A 26,887-nucleotide genomic window follows, 5' to 3' on the forward strand; every position below is an offset into this window, starting at 1 on the left:
GCCCACCTCTCAAGTACTGATTTGGTAGTCGTCAAATCCCGACAGCTGGGACAGCTCAGCAAACAATTTTTTTGACTCCTCAATGAGCCTTACCTTCCAGTTTGAGAAATGCTATAATGGGATATAAATAATGTGTCTGACATTTGCTGTTAGATTGTGATTTTTAATATGCATCAGACAATGACAGATTTTATTTATTTATTTTCTAAAATCAGTGTTAAAGCGTATTTTACTTATTCCAGTTGGTTCTTTTTCAAATTCTTGCCCAAACTTTTATTCTCGAATGGAATATTATTACATATTTTTAAAAATCCAGAGGACTTTTTTGTTGTTGTTAATATGTTCTGAATTACTGCTTGTGCTTAAAAATCTGTACAACAAACATGGCAAGTTGTGTCCTGCTCTGGGATTAGATGGCAGATTTGTAGTGCCCTTCCTTTACATGTGTTCCTTATGGAAATGGCGTAATACCCACGAAACTATAACCTGCCTATTGTGTTCATTTCAGAATGCTGAAGTTAGTTGAGAAATCATGTTGTTTGTTCCACCCTGTCTTGCAGAATAATTTGATGGAGACGCATGTGCTCTCCATCAATAAAGCATATTTGTTTTGAAAGACACAGCACTCAAGCGCTGTCAGTCATAAAGACTTCTGAGACTACTTTAGGAGCCATAACATCAATATTTACAAAATGCAAAGTGAAGAAGAGTACACTGAGTCACAGATACACTTGCTTTCTTGTTCCCTGATTCTCCCCCTCCCACAATATATTTAGTGTGGCTAAATCCATATGAAGGACTGTTTTGAAGTATGAATGGAATTTGGGAATTCTCGAGCTAAAGTAAATACTGAGAGGCTAGTTGAATGCTAAAAAGCCTTGTAAATGGAATTACCTTTCCTTCCATATAAAGGTATTGATTAAAATCTAAAATCAGTGATACAGTTAGATGGGGAAGAAAAATAGTTGTATTTTGGGATTAAAGTTCAGAGCCTTTAGGCTTGTCCTTGGTTTACCCCTTACTGGCTTATCCCTGGTTTACCCCTTACTGGCACTGGGAAGATTATGTAAATACCTCTGAGGCTTCTCTCACTCAGCTGTAAAATGGGCATAATTATACTCACTTCTTAGGATTATATAATATTAAATAAATAAATGTATGCAGTAAAGGCTTTGTGAGTTATAAAGTGATACATAATGGGAGGTAGCATTTAAAGTAGCCCAGGAGGTTTTAATAACTACCAATTTTTCTTACTGGAAAATGTGTAGAACTTATTAATGAGATGTACTCAAATTCCATGTTAGGAAGTGCTTTATTATAAAAATCAAAACAGAATGTCTTAGATGTGTCAGTAAAATCACTGCCATCTCTAAAAAAAAACAAAAACAAAAAACAGATAGCCCCTGGCTGCTCAGTCCGTAGAGCGTGGACTGATCTTGGGGTGGTGAGTTCAATCCCCACGTTGGAGGTAGAGTTTACTTTAAAAAACAAATACAGGGGCGCCTGGGTGGCTCAGATGGTTAAGTGTACAGGGTCCTGGGATCGAGCCCCACATTGGGCTCCCTGCTCAGTGGGGAGCCTGCTTTTCCTTCTCCATCTGCCTCTCTCCCTGCTCAGGCTCTCTCTCTCTCTCTCTCTATCTCTCTATCTCTCTATCTCTGTGTCTCAAATGAATAAATAAAATCTTAAAAAAAAACCCAAATTTAAATTAAAAAATAAAAAGAACTAAATTAATGAGAAATGGTCTTAGTAGAATTAAGAATCTTGCTTAGGGGAAAAAAAGATACTAAATATAAAAATTCCTGGGTTTAAGTCAATACTTGGATGATTACTTCTCTCTAAAATCAGCTAACACCATAGCTTAATGATATAGAAGAGATTTTTAAATAATTTTCCAGGCTTATATAGTTCTTAATTCTTTATAGAGGAGCTTTTGTTTATACTATAAAGCATTACCTTTGTATTTAAATAGGATGCTAGAAGGTAAAATTTTGGCCAGCAGAGGGAGATTTATGTAAATTAGACTGTAAAAAAATACTCGAAGATGACTCAGTAAATGTGTATCTTGTGGGTAATGGGAGGTAAGGCTGCATGCACACATAACTCTCACAGTGCATAGCTCACCAGGGGATCAATAAATACGTGGTCAGCTGCACTGAGAATAACTGAGGAAGAGACTCCCATGAGCTTGTCCTCTTGTGCTTTAGGTTTTTGTCAATGTGATAATTATGTCCTAACCATGTAATAAGTACATATTTAAAAAAAAAAACTTTGTTAATTTAGAAACTGAAAGAAGGGGAATTCGTTATGCTAGGCCTGTTGAAAAATAGGAATTTGGTGACTTTCTGATTAAGAATGTAAACATCAGCATAAAATTATAGGAGAACAGAGAGGTGGGCTTTTTGAGGGACATGGTGGGGAACATGTCCTAGCCTGTTACTGAATTCTGTATGTAAATAGCTTTTTCTCCCTACGCCACCCCTTGTCTTGGTGCTTTATCTCTTTCAAGATAGCTATTGTCTCTCTCTGTAGCCTAGAGCAGCATGCATTTTGAGAACCATGTTAAATTAAGCTCTTCTAAGATTAAATGTCAGGGAGCTTAAGTATTTGAGATCTTAAAATACATATTCCTTCATGAGGTAAGGGCACAGGGACCAGAACTACCAGTACAGCTAAGCCCTTCTTTGAATAGTGGGTACCTTATTAGTATTCATGAAGAACATATAGATAACATCTTGACAGAGTTAAAATTTCAACCTGAAGAGCTACTGCTTTTCAATAAAGAGTGCATTTAAAGACACTCTTTGCATGAATAGAGTGAATTGCTTCTAGAAGGGAGAGTATTACTTTATTGAGTGAGATGTTTTTCATTTAATCTGTCTACAGTTTAGAATTATCATTAGAATTACAATAAATAATAAAGATTAGCACATGTAAGGCTTTTATCTTCAAAGAATTTTAGAGTTAATCTAATTTGTCACCCAGATCCGCGATATGCACTTGCTTTTCTGCTGTGAACCCTGACAGTGTTCACTTTCCAGCCCCTCAGTGCTCCCTTTTGGTATTTCCATGGCCCATAGAACAAACAGCTAATGGGCATGCCCAAAGGATTTACCTTAGATCCCTCTTTCCTCCGTAAGCCTTTGGACTCTTGAGTTAGGCCTCCCGGTTCTAGTGCAAGCTTTTCCGCTGCTCACTATGTGACCCTAGGCAAGTTACTTAACCCTCAGCTTCTTCAACTGGGGTTTATAGTAGCACCTGCCTCAGAGGGTTCTTATGAGGATCAAATGAGATAATGAATATCAAGGACATAGCAAATACTATTTAATGAATATTAGCTCTGTATTAGTATTGTTTTAAAAATTATCCATAGGAACACATCATTCTGGGAAGTTGTTATATGTGGTTAAGTGTTAGGTGAGGAAGTGACAAGACCTGCCATGTACGAGGCTCAGGGCTACCCCCTGGGACAGAAAAGGAAGAAACCATGGCATCTTCCCTCTAGACATTTGCAGCCTGGGTTTTTTTGTGTTTTTGTTTTTGTTTTTGTTTGTTTGTTTGTTTTCAGGGGAGGAGGGGTTCACATAGATAAAACTAATTGTAAAACACTGATAGTGCTTGACCTAATAAGATCAAGAAGGGTCAAAGAGCACAAAGTGATGAATTTTTATTTAAGGTTTCTATAGAAAGCTTTAGAGAGGAAGGCATATGTGACCTGGCCCTTGGAGGATGAGAACTTCTATGGAAAATGGGAAAATGTTAGGGTGAGCAAGGCTTCAGAGCCGGGGTATTTGCCAGTTGCTCTGTCAGCAGAACCCCTGTGGGAAGATAGAAGCAAGGTGTGTCTTGAAAGCAGCAGGACTCCCTAGAAGGAAGATTTTAAGCAGGTCAGTCTAATTTGTGTGGAACTCTAGAGCTACCGCTTTGTCACGGTTTCTTTGGGTGGTTTTTCCTCTTCTCTGTAGACTTGAGAAAATGGTGAAGTGTTGCAGTCTTAGTGGGACCCAGGAGAGGCCTTCCTTGTGGTTCGAATGTATCTAACAGTGAGATTTCATGGGCCTCTATTACCTTCCCCTGTCTCACTGGGTCTGAAGTTCCATTAATATGATTTGGATGGGATTTTATTGGACATTTAGGAAACAGCTTAAAATACCCCTGTGGCAGCATTAAATTCACACAATGTTTTAAAGACTGAAGTGTACTGATTGCCAACGTTGTAAGACAAGATGATAGAAAGACTCAGAGGATCTTATTCACAAAATTTATGACGGTGCCAAGGAACTGTTTCCTACTGTATATCACTCAGACAAAGGAAAGGAAACTTTCCATCTTTCTTTTTCAGTTTCTGAGTCTGGGGATTCTATCGTCTGGGAAGCACATGGACCGTGGTTAAATGGGAGACATGTGTTCTCTTTTGAACAGCATCTTCGGCTGAGTTTAAGCAACAGATGCTACCAGTTAAAACCCATACTCCCTCTAAAAAGCTCGTGGGAAAAGGGAGGATTTACCAACACGGAATGAGAACTTTCTGGGCACCAGATTCTATGCTGGGTATTATATGTATAAAGTGTTCTCAACGTAGAGCTGTTACTGTTTTAACAGAGGAGGAAAGATCATCAAGATGAATAACTTTACAAGGAGTAGTTAGCAGTGGACGAGGGATTCTAAAGGAGGCCTGCCAGGCTCCATAATTTTAAGTGTGGTGTTCGGTTTGTACTGTTTCTTCTGTGATATTTCTTCTTGAAACTTCTCATGAAGTTTGACCTCAATAAAGTCTTCATGAATGGGCTTACTTTCGAAGAATACAGTTAAATGAAGTTTTTTCCAATTTATCACCAAGTTGACTTGTATTTAGTTCAGAACAATGATTATCTAATTAGAGTCACTAATCCTGGCATAGGAAAGGCCCACATGGGTTGGTTTGTTGTTACAAGATAAATACATGTTCAGTATTTTGGATAGGGACCTTCAGCTTCTATTGTTTGACAATCTCAGCGGCATAATTTGATGATATTGAGTCTTTCAAGTAGAGTCCACTGACAGGTAAATAACCTGATTTCAGTTTTTCTGGAATTGCAGTGCAGAATGGATGACCCCTTTTGAATAAAGTCTGCCAGTTGTTTCATTTATTTCATATAGATTGTTAGCTTAATTTGCTCTTGGTCAAGGACAAGAAGCCAAACTTTATAATATATGGGGCTTTTAGTGGCAAAATAATCACAAGTGTAGGCCTCTGTGACTATCAAAACTTAACAGTCTTCCCTCCTCCTTATTGTTGAAATAAGAGGAGTCATAGGCTTAAGTCTCAAAAAGTCTGCCTTCTTTGCTTCGTCTTTTTCTTCATCTTTTCTTTCATTCTTTCTGGTTTTCTCATTACTTCTGAGTGATAATTAGGAGCTTCGTTTCCCCTGATTCTTGCTTTCTTTCAACAGTTTGAAAACTGACCTGTAAGGAATTAAAAAGTAATTAGATAACTATAAATTATTAAAGTATCAGTTTATAGTTTGAGGTTTTTCGTAGTCAATACATCAGTTATACTTTTCCTGTCCAAAATATATTATGTCCAATTCACTTGTGCACTTTTTCATCTTTATTTTATGCTAAAAATATTTCTTTCACTCTTAATTTGTTCTAAGTACAGTGCTGGGGATGTTGGTCTTATTTCTTCCACAGCTCAGGGGGCCCGGCCCGATGGTTCTCACGCACCACATGCCACCTTGGCCCGTGTGTCACAGTTGCACATAGTTTTCAGCCCCCCCTTTGTTTCCCACTCAGGAAAGAATATCTGAATTCAGGGAAATGAGAGAGATGGGGGTTCATTTTGAAGCCATTCGAGTGTATAAAAACATCACCATTATTTAGCGCGAGGGGGGTGGTTCATATGGTTGCTTGTAACAACCCTCACAACTAACCGATCTTGATGTTCTTCTGGTGAGCAAGGATGCTTCTGAGCGTATAAAGGTAAATAGTCTTGGATTATAAAGAAAAGGCTTAGTAAGGGAGGTAGGATGTACCCAAATAATTGTAATTTAAGGGAAAATATGGTGTCATTAGCAATACAAAGTCTAGTGGATTTCTGGGGAAGGAGAGATTAATTTGGGGATTATCAGCAAAGACATACAGTATCTGTAATGGCATGTCAGCTACATTGGAAAGAAATCACATGTGAATGTGATTATTCTGAACCCCAAAGCCACATACATATACCATTCATTAATTTTATTCTTGATATTCTGTTTTCTCTTTGAATATTAAAATTTTAAACACATGCACAAAGGCACATATACTTAAAACACATTCACACATACTTAAATAGCATGATCAAAATCCTTGAGACTAAAAGATATATTTTTCTCCAGGCACTGGCAATCACTCTGACCTCTCCAGTTGATATAGCCGCTTATAGTTTCCCGTTGATTTCTTTTGCTATTTAAAAAACGCATTACCTAAACAAGGATAGGATCACATGGATGGAGTAGGATGCTTCTGAGCTGACCTCCTCCCACAACACACCCAAAGTACAACTGTATATGGAACATATCTCTCGGAACACTTTACCTGAAGACTAGCAGCTCTTCCACAGCTACAGATAAAAAGGAAATGTCCAAACTGAGAAGGAGAGGCGCAGGGACACAGTAGAGATACCACCAACACAGAGGTTCTCCCTGAGGGGCGAGGAGATCCAGCCCCACCCTGGGCAGCCACCCACCCTGGGCACCTGCCCCAGGAAGATAAGCCCTCATAACATCTGGCTTTGAAAGTCAGTGGGGCTTAACAATAGGTGAGGGGAGGGCTATAGAAAACTGGGACTCTCCTGTTAAAGAGCTCATGCACAAACTCACTTGCTCCAAGACCCAGCAGAGAGGCAGCGGTTTGGAAAGTACCAGGGCCATCCCTGAAGGATATTTGTTGACTACTTTTAGTGTGTGTGCCAGAGCGGCAGGGATCCATAGGAAATTTCTCCAGGAATGGAAGCACTGGAGGGTGCCATTTTTCTTTCCTTCTACCTAGCTGCTCTGTCGCTTGTGGGAGCCATTTCTGATATTCTCCATCTTACCTTGCTAGCACTATTCACCCCCTAGCCCCCTGCATTCCTCTGCAGACTCACCCCAGCAGGCATCCCTCCAAAGCAGCTCCTGCCCTGCTGAGAAGCCTTGGCTGGGACTGGCAACCCTGCAAAGTGGCTCCCATTCTCCCCTCACCCCCAGCAGCTCCTGTCCCAGCAAGAAACCTTGTCCAGGACTAGCACCGCCCACCCCTCCAGTGGATCTACCTCACTATACTTAGCAAAAGGCCTTGGCAGAGACCTCTGACTGTGTCCTATCCCCTGCCCTGCTGCACCCAGCATACAGCCTCGGCATGGATCAAACCCCCCCCATGAAGGGAGACAGGCAGTCCCACCCACCGGCATGACTGCAGCAGTCTTGGCCAGGCCTCACAGCCAGCCACACGAGGGGCTGGCCCTGCCCACCGACACAGCTGTGGCCAGGTTTCTTGCCAGCTGTACTGGGGTCCAGGCACCCACTAGTGCTACCACAGTAGTCACGGCAGGGCATTGCAGCCAGCCAGGCTGGGGGCCAGCCCCTTCTGCCAGTGCACGTGCAGCTATCACAGCCTAGCCACTACAGGAGGGTATACACAGCCCACTCGGGACACCCCTGGAACACTTGGTCCTGGTGACCAGGGGGTATTGTGCTTCTGGGCCCCACAGGAAACTTTCTATATACGGCCACTCCTTTAAGACCAGGAGACTTGGCTGACCTACCAATACATACAAACAAACACAGAAAGTCAGGCAAATGTATATGCTCCGAATGAAATACAAAACCTCAGAAAGAGAACTAAATGAAACAGAGATAAGCAGTGTGCCTGGTAAATAATAGTTCAAAATAATGGTCATAAAGATGTTCACCAAACTTGGGAGAAGAATGAGTGAGCCCAGTGAGAACTTCAACAAAGAGAAAGAAAATATAAAAAAGAACCAATCAGAGCTGAATACAATAACTGAATTAAAAAATACACTGGAGGGAATCAATAGCAGATTAGATGATGCAGAAGAACGGATCAGTGATCTGAAAGACAGGTTAATGGAAATCACCCCAGCTGAAGAGCAAAAAGAAAAAAGAATTTAAAAAAATAAGGATGGTTTAAGGGACCTTTGGGACAATATCAGGCATACTAACATTCCCCTTATAGGGGTCTCAGAGGAGAAGAGAGAAAGAAAACTTATTTGAAGAAATAATAGCTGCAAACTTCACCAACCTGGAGAAGGAAACAGATACCTAGGTCTAGGAATCACAGAAAGCCCCAGACCAGATGCATTCAAAGAGGTCCACACCAAGACACATCATAATTAAAATGTCAAAAATTAAAGATAAAGAGTATCTTAAAAGCAGCAAAAGAAAAGTAACTAGTTACATAGGAGGGTACCCCTATAAGACCATCAGCTGATTTTTTAGCAGAATAGTTTGCAGGCCAGAAAGGGAGTGGCATGATAGATTCAAAGGTTGAAAGGAAAAAACCTAGAACCAAGAATAACCTACCTGGCAAGAACTGAAGGAAAGATAAAGTTTCCCAGACAAAAATTAAAGGAGTTCATAAGCACTAAATCAGCCTTAATAAGAAATGTCAAAGGGACTTTTTTTAAGTGGAAAAGAAAAGGCTATAAAAAATGTTTTATCTCATAAAATACTGGGACCCCCATATGGGTTTAATTGCCACTCATGCAGCTCATCCTGAAGTGATTAATAAGCCACAAAAATAACCGTTTCCTCTTCTCTCTGTATAGCATTGGTATTTTTGGAAATTGGGTTGCCTGTGCCAAGTTTTATTTGTAGATAGAATGAGAATTGTTAAATGATCTATCAGTTCACAAGAAATCTTTGTTCCTTTATTAAGAGCATACCAGATAACTAATTCCATATAGAGTTTTCAGTAACTTTTTATACTTTTGAGGCAGCCACATGAATCATATAATTATTTCAGATATTCAGCAGAAGTTTCTTGCTAAAAAGACCATGGGAACATGTTTTTCTTTGCTCTCCCTCCTTCCTTTGACTAGTCATAGCATTTAATAAATTGGTGAGGATTTTTATCAAAATGAAGATTTAAATTTTTTTTATTAAAATGAAGATTTTACTGCAGCACAAATAATAATCTGAATATTTATCAATAATGAAATGATTGAGTATATTGCAATACACTTTTATTTTGGAATATTCAATGGTTATTACAAAATGGGAACAGTCAAGGTGTATTGACTTAGATGAGCATGATCTATGCAAATTAAAATTTCTAAATGGCTATGTTTACTGGTATATTTGTATATAAAAAAAGGCACAGAATGATATAGTCCCTAAGGATATTTTAAAATTGGTCAAAGGATAGGCAAACAGGTTTAGAGGGGCATGATTATTAACAGAAGAGAATTCAGAAATAGATTTATACACATATAGTAATTTAGTGTAGGATAAAAGTGGCATTTCAAAGGAGTGGGGGAAAGCTGGATTATTTAATAAAGAGCGTTGGCAGAATTTGGCTAGTTATTTGGGAAAAAAAGGATAAAGTAGACCCTTATCTCCTTTATCAGAATCCTTATCTCCTGAATTACAGGTTGATCAAATATTAAAATTCTTTTTTGTAGTGAAGTCATGCAAGTTCTAGAAGGAGTTGTTAGTAATTTTTTAAAATTTTGAAATGAAGAAATCCTAAGCATGACCCAAAATCCATAAACAGTGAAGGACAGAGGATAAATTTACCTGTGCCGTATTGTTTTTTTTAAAGATTTTATTTATTTATTTGAGAGAGAGAGAATGAGAGAGAACACATGAGAGGGGGGAGGGTCAGAGGGAGAAGCAGACTCCCTGCCGAGCAGGGAGCCCGATGCGGGACTTGATCCAGGGACTCCAGGATCATGACCTGAGCCGAAGGCAGTCGCTTAACCAACTGAGCCACCCAGGCGCCCTGTGCCGTATTGTTTTAAAGGCTTCCGAACTAGATGCATCTAGAAACTTTATGAAATCCCAGTTTTAGCAGCATGGCATAACAAATTTATTGATACCACTTTGCAATACACTGACCCAAAAGGCTACCGTTCTGTGATTTCAGCAACTGTGTTTATGTTTATAACTGTCAGCGTGAGCCATTTAAATCGATAACATCATTTGAATGTTTGCATGAGTATGTATATACAATGATTTGTATATTGTTACTTAAAATGAATGGATGAGAACTATTAAACTAGGAAAAAGCTGAGAGAATGCATATGAGAAACGGACATGTATAGTTTACCTCTGGGCTGTGGGGCTGGTGTGATGGAGAACACAAACCTCATTTTGTGCTATTTTCACCTTTATAAAATACAAATGTGTATTGTTTTTATCATTGAGAAAAAGCTTTCTTTTTTTTAAGTCACCGAAAAGTGACTTAGAATTATTGGCTTCTGAAAGATTTTATCACATCCATAGGCTGGCTACCTCTTAGCTATTTCAGCCAGCCACCTTTCAGGGGAAGAGAAACAGCAAAAAGCCTCAGGAGAAAAACTTTGTTACTGGATTTTGGTGCCCACGTAATGGAGAGGTGCAAAAGTATTTGTGACTTATGTCACAGATGGGTACAGAGGGCGCTCATCTCGCTAAGTGACCTACGGTGACTTCATGCGCTGGGTCCTTGGAGGCTGCGCACTGCTAGTTTTTAAAAGTGGTGTGTCATCTTGTGAAATGGTTTATTTTAAATCTAAAACATTTGATTCTTACAAGTATTCATTTTACTTAATAATGCTCCAAGCTCAGATTTATCATAGCATAGAATGCAAAAGTCACGTAAATTGTTGTAATAAAAGAGGAGCCATCGGAGAATGTATGGAGGGCCACCTCTGGGAACACCTCATCTCTGGGCGCTGTCTTTTCAGATTCTTCTGATGCACCACTTTAAGAAACCCTACCCTGAGTAAATGCGAACAGGTGACTGTAACTTGTAATCCTCCTGCTGGTCTATTTGGGTTTTGAGTTCTGAAGTTATGGAGTGGAAGGAAGTAGATTTCATAAAAGGCAAATTTTATTAGCTCCATTTAGCCAAGTAAAATGAATGTTTGATTATGTACTTAGAATTCGTACTGAATCCAGTAAATGCCTGAGCTGGTAGATACTTTAGTCATTAAAACTATAATCCAATTAAAGCTAAGGAAGCTAAATAAACAAATTTTAATCAGATTTACTTTGATTTCTCTCTGTTTCTCTCCCTTTTTTTTTCCTTACCACAGGTCACAGTAATGAAAGGCAGTAATAGAAATAAGGATCATTCAGCAGAAGGAGAAAGGGCTGGAAAACGACCAAAACGAAAGTGTCTTCAGTGGCACCCACTGCTAGCAAAGAAACTGCTGGACTTTTCAGAAGAGGAGGAAGAGGAAGACGAAGAAGAGGATATTGATAAGGTAATTCCTCTGTTTAATATAGAAGTTTTGAGTATTCATTCCAGAAATGACCGTGATCATGGATGGTGAGAAGGATGCATTTCTAAAAGTCTGTGGGGCGCCTGGGTGGCTCAGTTGGTTAAGCGTCTGCCTTCGGCTCAGGTCATGGTCCCGGAGTCCTGGGATCGAGTCCCACATCGGGCTCCCGGCTCAGCGGGGAGCCTGCTTCTCCCTCTGACCCTCTCCCCTGTCATGCTGTTTCTCTCTCTCTCTCTCTCTCTCTCTCAAATAAATAAATAAAAAAATTTTAAAAAAAAAAAAAGTCTGTGTAACTTGAATCCTGTTCAACTATTCAGTTTACCTTTTTATTCCAGATATTGATGACTCCTGAAGTATCTGTACTTCTAGTAGTTGAGACAGAATCAGATCCTTCTTCAGTAGTCTTTCTGTCAATTAACTAATGATTTTCAGGTAATACAGTAATACTCCAGTGCAGTGGAGATGGGGGTATTCATAAAATTTGTTGTGCTCACCTGGCATCCACCCCGTTTGCGGCTCTGGCTTCTGTCTCCACTTCAGTCTAGCCCTGCCTCCGTAGACAGCCTCAGAGCTGCTCAAGCCCTTGTCTCTGCCACCTGCGTGGCATCTGGCAGTTTTCACCCCCACCAAGCCTCCTTGGTCATTCAGTCCTCCACGTCCCCTTCTCTAGCCTCATGCTTGAGCAGCCAGCTCTTATTTAGAAAGTCACACGTTCCTCTCAGTCTTGGCATAGCTGGTTCCTCCTTTCCTCCCCATTCAGCTCTCAGGTTGAGGACTACCTCCCCAAGAGATGGGACCTCCTCATGGCAGGTGTCCCTCCCACCCGACGCATTCTGTGTCCAGGGAGTTCCGTCCTGACATTTACCATTTACCTTGTGTATGTCTGTCTTGCCAGACTAGAATATAAGCTCAGGAAGAGCAAAGTCTTGCCCCTCGTGTCCTCCTCTTGTTGGAATCTAGAATGGTGCCTGGCACAAAGCAGATTTTGAATAGATCTATGGTCATTAGAAGAATCAATGAATACATATTTTGTGTCACTGCAACTTTTATAAACATGTCTTTAGTATTCTTCAGGCCTCTGACATCCATTCAGTCTTTTGTTCTAGGCTTAGGTCAGCTTCCAGGAAACCATGTTTTCTGTTTTTCCTGTTTCTCAGACATCTTACCCAGATACCCTTTACGGTCTCACTGAGCTTTTTCTCCTCTTTTACAGAGAAAACAGAGGCCGCCAGAAGTGACTCCTTCAGCTTCCTCTACTCACCTGCACGCTTACTTCACTCCTTGCCTGTCTTTTCTTCCTCCTTTCCTTTCCAGAGGAAGAGTGTTATTAATTCTGTTTGAGGAAACTGCCAGGTTTATCCCGATTTGATCGTTCTGACACAGTGGTGCCACTCGGTCCCGTGGTCCTTGGGGCGGTCCTCTGCTTCACTCCTCCTGCAGCACACACTCCTCTGTCTGTCCCAGGATTTCTGTTTCTCTCCCAGCCGCACCATCCTACCTTCTTTCAGTTGATGCCCCTCCATTGTCCTGCCCTCAAGTATTGGTGTTCCCTGGGCTTCTGAATTTCTCTTGCCATCCTGGACCTTTTTCTTAAACGCTGCACTCGCGATTTGGACTATTTACTTTACATATCCACTTAGATCTCAGATCAGAACTCAGTTTGAATGTGTTCGGAATGAAGCTTTGAAGCCCATCGTCCTGCGTCTTCCTCACCTCAGGAAGTGGGGACCCCTGGTTTTCGGGTTGGTCAGACCAGAAGCCGGGTCTGTTCTCTTTTGCTCAAGTCTCACATCCGTCCATCAGCAGATTCTCAGCCGTGCCTACTGCATGGGATCTCAGCTTGACTCCTCCTCAGCAAGGTCACCACCGGCTCCTTGATCTAGGCCACCACCATTTCTGGTGCAGATCAGTGTGCTCTGCTCTTGCCCTTCCACAGTCTGTTCTTAGCAGAGCAGCCAGAAGGATCCTTTCAAAACAGAAGGCTGGCCGTGCCGCTTTCCTGCTTCATGAGGGCAGAGAATTCATAGGCTCAGGGCTCTACCTGCACCACCTAGAACAGTGCCTGGTCCCTATCAGTGGCCCGGTCAACAGTTACAGAGTGCAAGAACGAGGTGATTGGACTCCCTTCTTTCTCAGTCCCACTTGGTGATCCTGTCCACTTTCCTAGTCTTGCCTCCTTTGTATTCATACCTCAGTTCGTTATTGCAACCAAGACTTCTCTGCTGAGAACCACCTGAAATTTCGCCGACCCGATACTAATCTTTCTGCTCTCCACCTGATCTAATTTCTCTCATTTGAGAAAAAGCATTCACTGTTGTGTATGAAGGAATCTTGCCACCGAAGCTAGAGACACGCTTACTTTTTTTTTATAGATTTATTTATTTATTTTAGAGTAGAGGGAAGGGGCTGAGAGAGAGAGGGAGAGAGGGTCTTACTCAGACTCCACACTGAGCAGGGAGCCTAACTCGGGGCTCGATCCCATGACCCTAAGATCACGACCTGAGCCAAAACCAAGAGTCGGACGCTCAACTGATTGAGCCTCCCAGGCACCCCGAAAACATTTTTTTTTTTTGATGCCCATATTTGGCAAAATAAATAATCTATGGTAAAATATGATAACCTATGTTGTTCCCCTCAAGATTTTTTTTTTTTTTTTACAGTCTGAAACTACTCATAGCATTAAATGCATGGGTTTTTTTTTAATAAGACAAAGCACATTCTTCATAAAGTACGTCCATACCTACTTCTACAACCTTATGTCCTGGGTCCCTGTTCTGTGTTAGATACACCAGTGCTACTGAACTGTGTATCAATTAGTAGTCATAGAGGCTTAATCCTTTTTAGTTTTCTGTATCTCCCCATTGACTGCCTGACACATTCTGATTCATCTTTCAGAATTTAGCTCAGACAACACATTTTCTAGGGAGACTTCAGTGTACTCTCATCCATCCACTAGTGCTTTGTTATCACACTGTTTCCTTGTAATCATCATCATACTGCTTTTTAATTCATTCGCTTTTATATCTTTCTTCCCTCTCCAAACAGTAAGCTTCTCGGTCCAGGATCTTTTCTTATTTATCTTTTTTTCCAGCTCTTGGCTTGAGTTTTATAATTTAGTAACGGAATCAAAAGTTATTCTTTTCTGAAGGGAAACTGTAATTACTTCCTCAACCTACATAATATACTTTTTATGCCTTGATTTTTCTATAGCTTCTTAGATTCAGAATGCTAAATAAATATTCCCCAAAAATGCAAATCGTTGTTGATAATTGTATACAGAATGAGGAAGCTAAATCTATAGCCTTCACTCCCAATAATAATCTCTAATGTATTTCCAAATCAGATAGCTATGACTTTAAGATTGTTCCACTGTACCGTTTTGTTTGAAGATAATCGATGGTTAATTAAATGCATTTGCAATACTTAATTTAAACTGAAGAGATTTTAAAAATACCAAATTTGATCAAGTTAGTGATTTGTCCTCGAGTATCTGTAGCAGTTGCCCTATCAACATGATGTAAAAGAACATGGTGGCGTTACAGTAGTGGTTCTCAGAGTGTGATCTTCAGATCAGCAGTATCCGCATCACCTGGAAACTTGTTAGAAATTAATTCTCAAGGCCCACTCCAGACCTGCGGGATTGGAAACTCTGGGAATGGGACCCAACAATCTGTTTTAACAAGACCTCCAGGGATTCCACTACCCACTCAAGTTGAAGAACTAAGGCTCTGCTATATAATGCAGACTAACAACTACCTCCATCCTTCTTGATTTTAACTATGGAACAAGAAATTAAAGAGATAGTTTTAGTAAGCCTTCTGGACTTCCGTTCATGGTTGCACTGTTTCCAAGAAATAGCATAGGATCATATTTGAGCCTTAGAAGATATTTAACAATTCCAATACATCCTGAGATTCTGTGATCAGAGGTATCCTCAGCGATGTGCAGGTAATAATGTAAGAGATCAGAAGCAGAAGGCTTTTGGGCAGTGGAAATGACAGTTACACAGATGGAATGGGCAGGATTAGAGCTTTGTAGAAGTTCCTGAAGACCTCGAATTGAATGAAATGCTTTGGAAAAGGGAGGATTCAGAATCGATTTTGAAGGTTTAAGCCTGGGTGAATTTATTCCTGTTATCACAGCATTTCACGAAACAGGAAAGGTTGATATTTACAAGCTTGAAAATTTACTACGTAGTTCCTCCTTCAAATAATGTTAAATGTCTGTTGTGATTTTTACAGTAGGAGGCTCCACTTGTGATGTGCCTAAAACATTGAATAGTCTGTATTAAATTTTTATTACCTACTTCCATGTTAAACATTTTCATATTATTAACTGTAAAAAAGCACTTTCCAATGAGGAGAAACAACTAATATTCATGTATTTTTTGTGAATGTTGTTGTTAATCTTGAGACCCATATATCACAGAATGGGTTTATTTATTTATTGAGCAGTTAGTTAAGTATATATACCAGACATTAAGCTAGATGCTGTGGTTGTAAAGGTAAAAGAGCTTTTCCTCAAAGAGCTCACTATTTAGTGAGGGGAAAAAAATGTAAGCCATCATAACACGATAATAATATATGCTGCAATAGAGACATGCACAGGTTGCTATAGAAACTAAGCAGAATACATTGTAAGTTGGTTCCCAACCACTAATAGTGGTTGATGATTAATTTTTTCCAATTTGTAAGTTATTTCAATGGAGGTAAGAAAAAATACAATTTGAAAACCAAAACTAACTGTTAAAGCAAAATTGTCCAGGATGTGTTAAAGATCTGGCTTTTGTTTTGGTTGGTCATAGGTTCAACTTCTTGGGGCCGATGGCCTAGAGCAAGATGTTGGTGAGACTGATGATGAATCACCAGAACAGCGAGCCCGGAGACCAATGAATGCATTTCTCCTATTTTGCAAACGTCATCGCTCCCTTGTACGTCAGGAACACCCCAGGCTTGATAACCGAGGTGCTACCAAGATACTGGCTGATTGGTGGGCTGTTCTAGATCCAAAGGAAAAGCAGAAATATACAGACATGGCCAAGGAGGTAGGTTACAATGACAAGGTTTTGTGTTGGCTGTGAGCAATCAATCCCATACCTCCTTTCCTCCCCGCCCCCCCCACCCCCAGTCTTCATATATGAAGTCCCTGCTGAAGGTCTAGCAGCACAAAGGTGAATCCTGAATCAAGTGTTATACGAAAACAGAAGAGCTTTGTTCCTATTCCTGAATTCAAGTCCACCTTCCAAATGCTGGTGGAGGTGCCAAGAGCAATCAATTGCCAAGTTTTTTCATTATGTATACTTCACAGATTGATGTGGGGCGTTGATTTTTATAATGGGTAATTTATTTATTATGAATGGGGGTTTTAAAAAAAATTTTTCTAGGAACCGAGCTTCTCCTATTAGAGAATGCCCATGGTAAAGATGACAATCTTCGGTTACTCTAGTTGTGTCGTGGGAAAGAGTCTTCATCTAGTTCTAATGCTGAATAACCTTGTGACAGGATCTAAATCAATCCCTGGGTTTCAGCCTTTTTTTTTTTTATGTTATTAGAATGAGGAAATTGGGCAAAAGCATATCCCTTTCCATTCTAACATTTTTTGATTTTGTAATAAATACAGTTATTAAGAGATTTGCTTTGATTTATTTCTGTTGTGTAGGTAGTGCCTCATGAATATTCAAAACTAGTGAAGGAATGAATAGCAGTGAAACATGACGTGTTAGGATATGTGCACGCATGTAAACACCACATAGGCAGAAGCACTTCCTGGAGGAAGGCTATTCAGAGAGGGGGGGACTTGGATCAGTTCTGACATGCTTTTAAAATGTATTGTGTAACGGATTTAGCAAGTTGAAGGAAAAGCAAAGCAATATCGTAGTGGTTAAACTTGAAAGGAGTAATTCTCACATTATTCCTTCAGCATCGTAACTCCTTCAGCATCGTAACTTGCAAACAATCCTGATTCATGAAAACCCCTTCCACCCAAACATATGGTTAAGTTCTGTGAAAAGAGGAACCAGCAGGGGACAAAAATATAGAGTTTCAAGTGACACATTTTATTAGACATCTCAATATGTGGAAAAATAATTCTTTTAATTGCTGTGGTTTTATTGAGTTGTTTAACAAGCTAACATGTAACATAAAAATTTCTTATGCAGTGTTAAAGGATATTTGAATCCAGGGTATATGGTTAGCGTAGTTGTTATGTAATTAATGATCACATAAGACTTTGTGAGTTGGCGATTATTAAAGACAGGATTTTGACTATGTAAGGGTATCTGGAATTTTTTTATTTTTTTAAAGATTTTATTTATTTGAGAGAGAGATAGCCAGAGAGAGCACAAGCATGGGGGAAGGGAACAGGGAAAGAGAGAAGGAGGCTCCCCGCTGAGCAGGGGGCCCCACCTGGGGCTCCATCCCAGGACCCCAAGATCACGACCAGAGCTGAAGGCAGACGCTTAGGGGACTGAACAACCCAGGCGCCCTGGGTATCTGGAAAATTTAAAATCAGTTCCAGTAACCTACATGATTTTAAATGTTTCAGTAAATTTCAACTAATATAATAGTAATTAACAGCATTTTCCCATTAAATAGCCTTATTTTTTTTTTATAGTCCTACACTTATATGATAAAATAATTATCTGAAACCTCATAGGGAACAGCATTAACTTCCTACAATTAAACACTTGAGTTTGATTTTGGATTGCTGTTTTTTGATAACATGCAGCCTGTCCCAAGTACATTGTTTGCCTTTTCTTAAATACTGCTAATTTACAAACCCAATAGGTGGCCACTTTTAAGAGGAGGAAGTATTATTTTCATACAGGAAATCTCTTACTAATTACTTAATTAGGCTCACAATATTTGCCATTGTGGCGCCCGTAATGAAATCTGTTAAGGTGGCCTCCCGCAATCTGCTACACGCAGAGGCGGATCTTCCACCTTGCAACCTGCCTTGTTTACAGTTGCTCTTAGGAAATGCTGTCTCATTTCTAGTCAAGTGTGGAAGGTTCAGCCACATTGAAAATCATTATCTAATTGGTTTCTGGTCATAAGTGATACTGACTTGTTTCAGTTGTATTTACTGCATGGTTTCAAAATTACATTGAAGTGCAGGCCATTGTGCTGGTGCTTTTTGTGTTAATAGCACAGTCTTCATTACAACGTCAGTTTCAGCAACAAAAAGCTTACTTGAGGGACTTGAGCATACCAAGTCTGTGGTGGGTGCTGATGATGAATAAGGTCTCAGCGCCTCAAGGTCCTCTCACCCAGGTAGTCATATACAAAAAAAAAAACAAAAACCTTTTGCAACATCTTCATTTCAAACACCAGATTTTAACTGTGTTCTCTATAGGAACAAAACATATTCTTTCAGGAAGGTTTTTGTGTGAATGTGAATACTTAAAAAGAGATATTTTTTAAAAGAAGTGAGTACTGTGTGATACAACTTGGGAGGGTTTATTTTTTTAACCTGTTAAAACTTTCTCTGATGCTTTTCTTGCTCCTGATTATCTTTTAGTGCATCTGGTGAGAGCAAACGGCCATTCTGGGATTTGTTTTCAGTTTCTTGAATTATTGCCCAGTACTCATTTGCATTGTTGAAAGAAAGGGTTGAATGAGGGTTTCATGCTGTCTGATGAATCCATTAGAGCAATAACTGGTTATAAGTAATGCAAAAAATACCATCTTAAGGATATAACGTGGGTCATTTTCTTAAATTCAGCAATGCGTGTGATGGTGCAGGGCTGTGGATGTTCCCAGGCTCTGACTTCTGACTGGGGAGCTGCTGGGTAGGAGATGCAGGAACAACCTTACTTTTCCCTTTAACATCGTAGGTCTGCGCTCTTACAAATACAGGAATACAAATCTGCATTTTTGCCTAGGGTATTGCTGGAACCCTCCACTTGTCATTTAAACTAATGATCGGAATTAATTAATTTATAGCCAGTTTAGAAGATCACTTATCTAGACCTTCAGGAAGAGTTGAGTAGGTGCCAAGAAGAGGAGAGGATCTGGAAAGTCAAAAACAATTTTGAATGACTTTATGATACCTTCTTTTTTGTAGGATGAGAGGCATAAGGCAGAATGCATGCATTTATTGATTGATTGGTTCATTCCAAGCTTGATGTTTTACAGAAGAACAAACACATAAAGTCAGTAATGATTGTCCCCATTCTTCAGAGCAAAGATCTAATAAGGCTCTTTGGAGTGTGTATCTTGACCAGGCACACATTGTAGAGCTGGGATACTGTTGCCTGTTTGACCCTAGCATTCTTTTACTATGTGATGCTGACTTAGATGCCTGCAAGATAAGAGGTTTGAGTAATTATGGTAGAAATGGTAACAATAAAATGTCAGGGGTCTAATGGGAAGAGTCTGCTTGTGTTGGGGTGGGTATCAGTGAGGATATTTCAAAAGAGGCTTTATGGAGTTGATAGAATCTGTCCGGGGCTTTGGTATAGGATTCAGAGAGAAAGGCAGGGATAAGAGCAGATGTGGGATAGTAAGAACAATTTCAGGAACAAGAAAGTTTGTTTTACCCCAAGCCTAGGATATGTGGAGGACACTAGTAGGAAATGATGATGTAAAGACAAAAATCATGAGACCAGGCTGATGATAAGTTCGAAGGTTCAGTTGTATTGCAATAAAACAACTATGGAATTAAATGCAATAAAATGCAACCTTAAGGTAAACTGTAATAGCCTTTTGTATCTATTGCCATTAGTACCCTAGGAAAGACTCTCATCACCACAAAACTCCATGGAGTTTTAGTGATTAATTCTTCCTTCATAGTCCCTTTTTTTTTTTTTTTAATTTTAGTTTTTTTAAAGATTTTATTTATTTGACAGAGAGAGAGATAGTGAGAGCAGGAACACAAGCAGGGGGAGTGGGAGAGGGAGAAGCAGTCTCCCTGCTGAGCAGGGAGCCTGACGTGGGGCTCGATCCGAGGACCCTGGGATCATGACCTCAGCCGAAGGCAGACGCTTAACCGTTTGAGCCACCCAGGAGCCCCTTCCTTCATATTTCTTAAAGTTAAAACTAAACTATTTATTCCCTTGCTTTGGCTTTATTAGAAATGGATTCTTCTCCAAAGAAGACAGACTGTCATCTTCTCATATATTATAACTGTAGGGAATTTTTGTTTACTGTCACACATAGGATGCTTAAAAAGCGTCTGTGTTCTTACAAGCATGCTGTGGCATCTTGCATACCACTAAACTAGAGTAGCCCCTCATTTTTCCAGCATCCTTGAGAAACGGCTGTTACACATAAGTGATTTCCAGGTAGATGAAACTTGGCTGTTCCCTTATACATTTCATTTTACATATTTATCCTGGAAACTTTACTTAAAATTTTGTTTATATACTTCCTTACTTCAAGCATTCAGAATGCCTTTCAATACTTTTAGAAATTTCAAACCATTATTTCCAAACAGTAACTATTTTATATTTTGTAATTCGGCGAGACCTTTGTGAACAGTTAAGTTATGGTCACATTTTTCTATGTATATTAAGTGATTCTTAACTCTTCTTTTGAATTTCTTCTTTGCTTTTCCATGAGTCAGTCTTTTGGGTCTACCCTCAGCTGTTAGTTGACATTGCTGTCCTCTGCCAGCCACTTTTGGCTACATCTAATGACATGACTTATTCTACATGGGATTTTCTGAGTATGATTTAATAGGGGCCCCACTACTTTGAAGGGATGTGGACAGTAAAACCAAAGACTTGGGCTCCGTGTTTCATGGGAGGTCTTGTTTTTGAGACCTTTTCTGTTCCTGTGTTCCAGGTATCAGGACTTTCTTACTGTATTTATTTTGTTTTAAAGATTTTATTTATTTGAGAGGGAGAGCGAGCATGAGCAGGGGGAGGGCCAGAGGGAGAAAGGTAAGAGAGACTCCTCAAGCAGACTCTTGCTGATCTCAGAGCCTGACCTGGGGCTCAGTTTCACAATCCTGAGATCATGACCTGGGCCGAAATCAAGAGTCAGATGCTTAACTGACTGAGCCACCCAGGTGCCCCTTTCTTACTGCATTAAAAAAAATATTTAAGTGTTTATTTTTGAGATGATAATAATCAATTTTTAAATAATGCTTTATTCTGCCCAGGGTTCTTTTATAAATATTTAACTCATTTAATCCTCATAATAATCCCAGGAGGTAGGGTTTTTTTTTTTGTTGTTGTTGTTGTTTTGTTCTGTTTTGTTTTGTTTTCAACAGCTAAAGATGAAGACACTGAGGCCCAGAATGGTAAAGTGACTTATCCAAGGAAGCACGTTAGTAGTAGTAGAGCTTGAGTTCTCGGACTTGGCTTTCTCCCTTCTCAGAGGCCTTTCTGAGTTCCCACCTCTGTAAAATGTCAATAAAGGTGCCTGCCCTGCCCTCATAGGGTTGAGTAAGATGCAAATAAGGCAATGTACGTACAAGCATTCTGTAAAGCTTAAAATACTCTGCTGATGGTAGTTTTTGTCGTTTTCCTGATAAGCAACTGAAGTTTGTATTTGATACTTCTCTACCAAGTGATTATTTACTATTTTTATTAGGACCTGTTAACACAATGAAGGGCTACTAAAATGCAAAACTGAAACCCCAGAACCAACAAAATTAGTTGTATCATTTGCTTAACTTGGCAGGTGCTATCCAGTGTGATTGATAGCCTCTAACAAGATAGATTTCAGTTGAGTGAGCTAACTACTTGCTTTCAGAAATACCTGTCCAGTTAGTAAATGTTTAAATGTTCAAATCAAGTAAAGTTATAAGGACTTTATAAGGAAGCCATAGCCAGTGATGAAAAATAGATCCCACAGCGAGTGATATATGGAGAATTTAAACGGAGTCTCTTAAAACTCATTTTGGTATTGGTTTCACATATTAATTTTTAGATTGATTGAGGGACCTAATACTCCAATATCCTGTAAGATGTTACTGTAGTAAATCTTGATTACTTTGGAATTGGTGATCATGCAAGGGATGTAGATAAAAATTAATTTTTGCTCTGTTTGAAAAATTACAAATTCATACTGTAGATTATTTTGTAAGGAGAAAGTATGATTTAAGGAAAATACTAAACCTTAGTGAACACATTTTTTTAAAAGAAAACACACATTTTACAAATCAAATTAATGCATGAATTTATTAATACATTTTCAGAAATGTAGATAATGTTTTCTTTCCCAGATCCCTATCTACTTTTCACAAGGTAACAAATTACATTTTAAAAGAAATGCTGAAATTTTGATTTTTTTTTTTATTAGTGCTAACTAATAAAACTGACTTTTCTCCTGATTTAGCTAAATTAGGGAGTAAAATTGTCCTTTTAAAAAATTTATATATGAAAATGAACCATTGTTGCCATGATAATCCTTACAGCCAATTTAAGTAACCTTATCTACAGCCAATTCAGTTTTTCCTTTATAACGTTCCTATAGTGGAACCAAACAATCTCCTGGTCACTTATTCAAGTCACTTTTTGAAATATATAATTTTTGTTGGGGTGGCTTTAGCATGAGAGTCGTGAAGGTTCATGTATAACTTAAAATATTTTTGTTCTGTCAAAACTGTAAGCTGAATTCCATGTTCTGTCACATAACAGTCTAATTTTCTTCCTATTAAAAATATCTAGTAAAAGTAATTCAGATCAGGTAGTGCTAATTGAGTTTTATTATCCAAATGAACAGTTTTAGAGGTAAAGCTCCTAGAACTAAGAAAGGACAGATAGTGACACTCGTCAAGCATCTCCCTCTCGTCTCCCACCCTTGTGTAATATGATTTCTGCCCATGTGAAGAGGTACAGCTGTCTCAAAATTTATTCTGCACTGGGTCCCTTACACCCCTGCAGAGTTACAAAATAAAAAATGTGTTTTACCTGTTTTTTAAAAGTCAGATCCTTTTTTGTATAATCTCTCCTCTGTGGTTCCTGGCAGGTTGTGTTTTGTTTGTTTGTTTGTTTTTCAGTCATGGTGGTATTTTGCATATTTGCACCAGAGTCAGCGGTCTTTATTTGTATAGACATTTCCAGCGTTCCCTACTCCTGGACCTCACCAGGGTTGCCATTCTCTTTCACTATGTTGAGAAAATCTAGACTGAAATAATAGCTAGAAATACTACTGGATTTTAGATGCCCCGCTCCCCCATTAAAAACAAGTAATTGGAGAACAGTTAGTGTATTTTTCATTAACATTAAGGTACTTTTTAAGGTCAAATTTTCATTCTTATAAATGATTAAATACCAGAAAGGTATTTAATGTTGAGACCCAAGTTTTAAAAGATTAAGATAAATAGAGTCTTTTTTTTTGGTATATAATAATGTCACTGTCATATATGAAGTAGACAAAATGCCGTGACAGAGGGTGTGTATTTAAACCATTACTGAGTAACAGTGGTTTCCTATTATTGCTAATAAAGTGTTGCTGTGGTTGGGATCAGGGAAGAGGGACCAGCATGTGCTGAGCACCTTGTATAAAGAACAAAGTGTGTCTGTATAGTAGATGCGCTTAGGTTATCTAAGCAATTGGAAATTTTGAAGAAAAAAAATGGAAACCATCAGGTGAACTTTAATTTTAATGGGAGATTTTTGAAAATCAGTAATTTAGCAAGAGGTTAGCTATCTACGAGATTGGACCAATAGCCCATGATTGATGTTCCTGGATGAAAACAGACTCCTGTCTCACTCCCTGCATGAAGAGCCCTGCCCTGGAGAGCCAGATGGATGGGGCCTATCTCTTTGGCCCTTTAAATCCTGTAATGATGGATCTTTGTCCACATAGTTGACCAGAATGCTAACAGTTTCACTCAGCTATTTGCTTCATACTATATACTGTCTTCATTTCTCCCTTGCTCAGCCTTCTCTGTAATCCCTTTCCTAATAACCTCATCACAACAAATGATTAAGCCTTTCTGTTGCTTCTTATAGTTGAATCAGAGCAAGTGATTGATGAGGTGTCCAGTTCCAAGGACAGAGAGACATCCTCATACCCCAAGGCTCTTTCTGCCTCCGCCTTTGCTTGGTGTTCAAGTGTGTCTTTACATGAATTTATGACGTCTCCATGGAAGCTTTAAATTCCTAAAGGACAAGGGCTGTGTGTTATTCTTTTCTCTCTGTCCCACATTCTTAATGCTTTTGCTCAATATATTTCTGATTGAGCTAATGAATGCTGTCTTGTTACTACTTGTTTATATTAAGTTTAAGGATCTGCGAGATTAATATTGTGTTACAGATACAGAGTACTGACCTACTGAATTCTCAGTTATCATTTTCCATAAAACCCCACATCCTCCAGGTCTTTCTCTCTCCTTCTGTTCTTCAACCCATAGGAGCTTTCCCCTTTCACAGATCCTTTGCAAAACCGTTTTTCATGCCTGAATTAGGGGAAGGCTTATGAACCACGCGTTTAAAAAAAAAAAAAAATGTTTGTGGGACTAATTGTGGGTTGTAAACAAGTTTGAAGGCGGAGACTTTAATTCAAGTTCTTAACTGGTGTCTGTCATCTAGTCCAGCATCTTTCACAACTCGGACTTGCTTCTTTAAAAACTCCAAAAAATTGTTTTATTTCTCATGACAAATGTATTAATTAATCTGTTTGAAAGTCTTTTGTCATTTTATAGAGTGGTGACCTTTGTCCAGATGACTATTCATCTGACACACCAGCCCAGGTGCCTTTTCCTGGGACACAATAATGATGCATGTGTCTGCTCCTTCCATTTTCACCTCACCCTACCATTTGTCACTCTCCACCTTCAGACGGGCGGCAAGGCTATTTGTCTGCTTCAGCTTAATATGTAAATCCCCCATGCAGGTGAATGCACTGGAGTAGGGTGTCTCTTCTATCACATTTGTTACCTCCAAATTTATTCTGCTATGTATGGTAAGTTCTAGCTTGGCTCTGGCCTTGTGTCCTTATTTTAATTATTTTTGTAAGAAAAGTGGAACTGTATTTTTTCATTATTCTATGCTTACCTTCCTTCTACATGTACCCATGTAGCAACATGCAGAGGTATAGCTTTTAGGTTTAAAAAAATAAAAAAAGCTTATTCAGAAAAGTTGAGTTAAGATAATTTGGGGATAATTCTAAACCATTGATTATTAACACTTGCATTATATTACTTACAGTACAGTTTTCATTTACATGATTTAAAGTGAAAAAATGGAAAAGTTTATATGGATTATATATACTTTCTTATGCCAAGGATAAAAGAATCTTTTTTCCTGTTGGGATAAATAAAAAGCTCTTTGGAGCGTATACTGAATTAGTTTACACATGAAGTGAGCATTATTTTAAAGGGCAAGCTTATGGGATTGAAACAATTGTATTGATTTAATAAAGTTTCTAGCAGTTAGCAATATGGAATAATTGAATACATGGAAAATACATTTTTATTAGATGATATAACTTTTGGCAATGTATAATGCATAACAATAAATATATTTCATTTAGTTTTATTACCACAAAAGGGGAAAGAAGCAACAGAGTTGGCAGAAAGAGTTATAGGAGAAAGTCACAAAAATAAAGGGAAAAGGAGGCTCTTGTCAGTGTAGGTCGAAACCTCCAATTTAAAGACATAAAGTTCGTGATGGATTAATTGCAACATCACCCATCACAGCTCTCAGCGTGTTCACATTTGCAGTCGCATGTGCTCATTAGAAAATCCTGGAATGTCGGTGCTTCCCAGATACTTAGTTTTCTATGAACTGAGGGTTTACAGCAATGCTGGCTGTGTCAAGCAAGTCTGTTGGCACCTTTTTTCCAAGAGCATTTGCTCGCTTCATATCTCTGTGTCACCTTTGGGTAATTCTTGCAATATTTCCAACTTTTTCATTATTACATTTGTTATGGTGGTCTGTGTTCAGTGATGACAGCTTGCTGAAAGCTCAAATGATGGTTAGCATTGTTTAGCAATAAAGAATTTATAATTAAGATATTTCATTGTTTTTTTAAGATAGAGTGTTATTGCACACTTAATAGACTGTAGTATAATGTAAACGTAACATTTATATACACTGGGAAACCAAAAAACCCATTTGACTGGCTTTATGGTGACACTCACTTTATTGCGGTGGTCTGGAAGTGAACCGACAGGATCTCTGAGGTACACGTGTGCTCTTTCCTCCACGTGGTCCAGCATCCCCAGCTGAAGAGTTCTACTCTTGTTCCCCTTCTCATCACTCTGATCTTAGCTTATTTATCCCAAAACTGGTTATGTTGCTTTAAGTTTGCCTGCATTTGCCTTACCAGTACCTCAAAGCACAGATTATATTTTTGGCGTACTTACCAAATTAAGCAGTGAGCAGAATCTGGTTACTGGCTCTAGTAGTGACTCACAGTTTGTAATGTGCATCTGATACCCACTTTAAACTGGGTGCCAAATAATGCACTGCAGTTTACAGTAACCCTACGTATGGGTGGTATTGTTCTTGGTTTATGGAAACTAAGGGTGAGGCCCAGA

General features: G+C 39.1%; 1 protein-coding gene across 15 annotated transcripts in view; it reads left to right on the plus strand.

Annotated features, from left to right (window-relative positions):
* BBX (BBX high mobility group box domain containing) overlaps positions 1-26,887 on the plus strand; it is a 268,690-nt gene that overhangs the window by 155,627 nt on the left and 86,176 nt on the right. For all 15 annotated transcript variants that reach the window (XM_032406469.1, XM_032406474.1, XM_032406468.1 and 12 more), the window contains 2 exons: positions 11,261-11,431; positions 16,254-16,493. In XM_032406469.1, the coding sequence (XP_032262360.1) occupies positions 11,270-11,431; positions 16,254-16,493 (402 nt within the window). In that variant the 5' untranslated portion in view covers positions 11,261-11,269. The remainder of the gene's footprint in view (positions 1-11,260; positions 11,432-16,253; positions 16,494-26,887) is intronic.

Source organism: Phoca vitulina, unplaced genomic scaffold, assembly GCF_004348235.1.
Source record: "Phoca vitulina isolate PV1807 unplaced genomic scaffold, GSC_HSeal_1.0 scaffold8, whole genome shotgun sequence".
Classification (NCBI taxonomy): domain Eukaryota; kingdom Metazoa; phylum Chordata; class Mammalia; order Carnivora; family Phocidae; genus Phoca; species Phoca vitulina.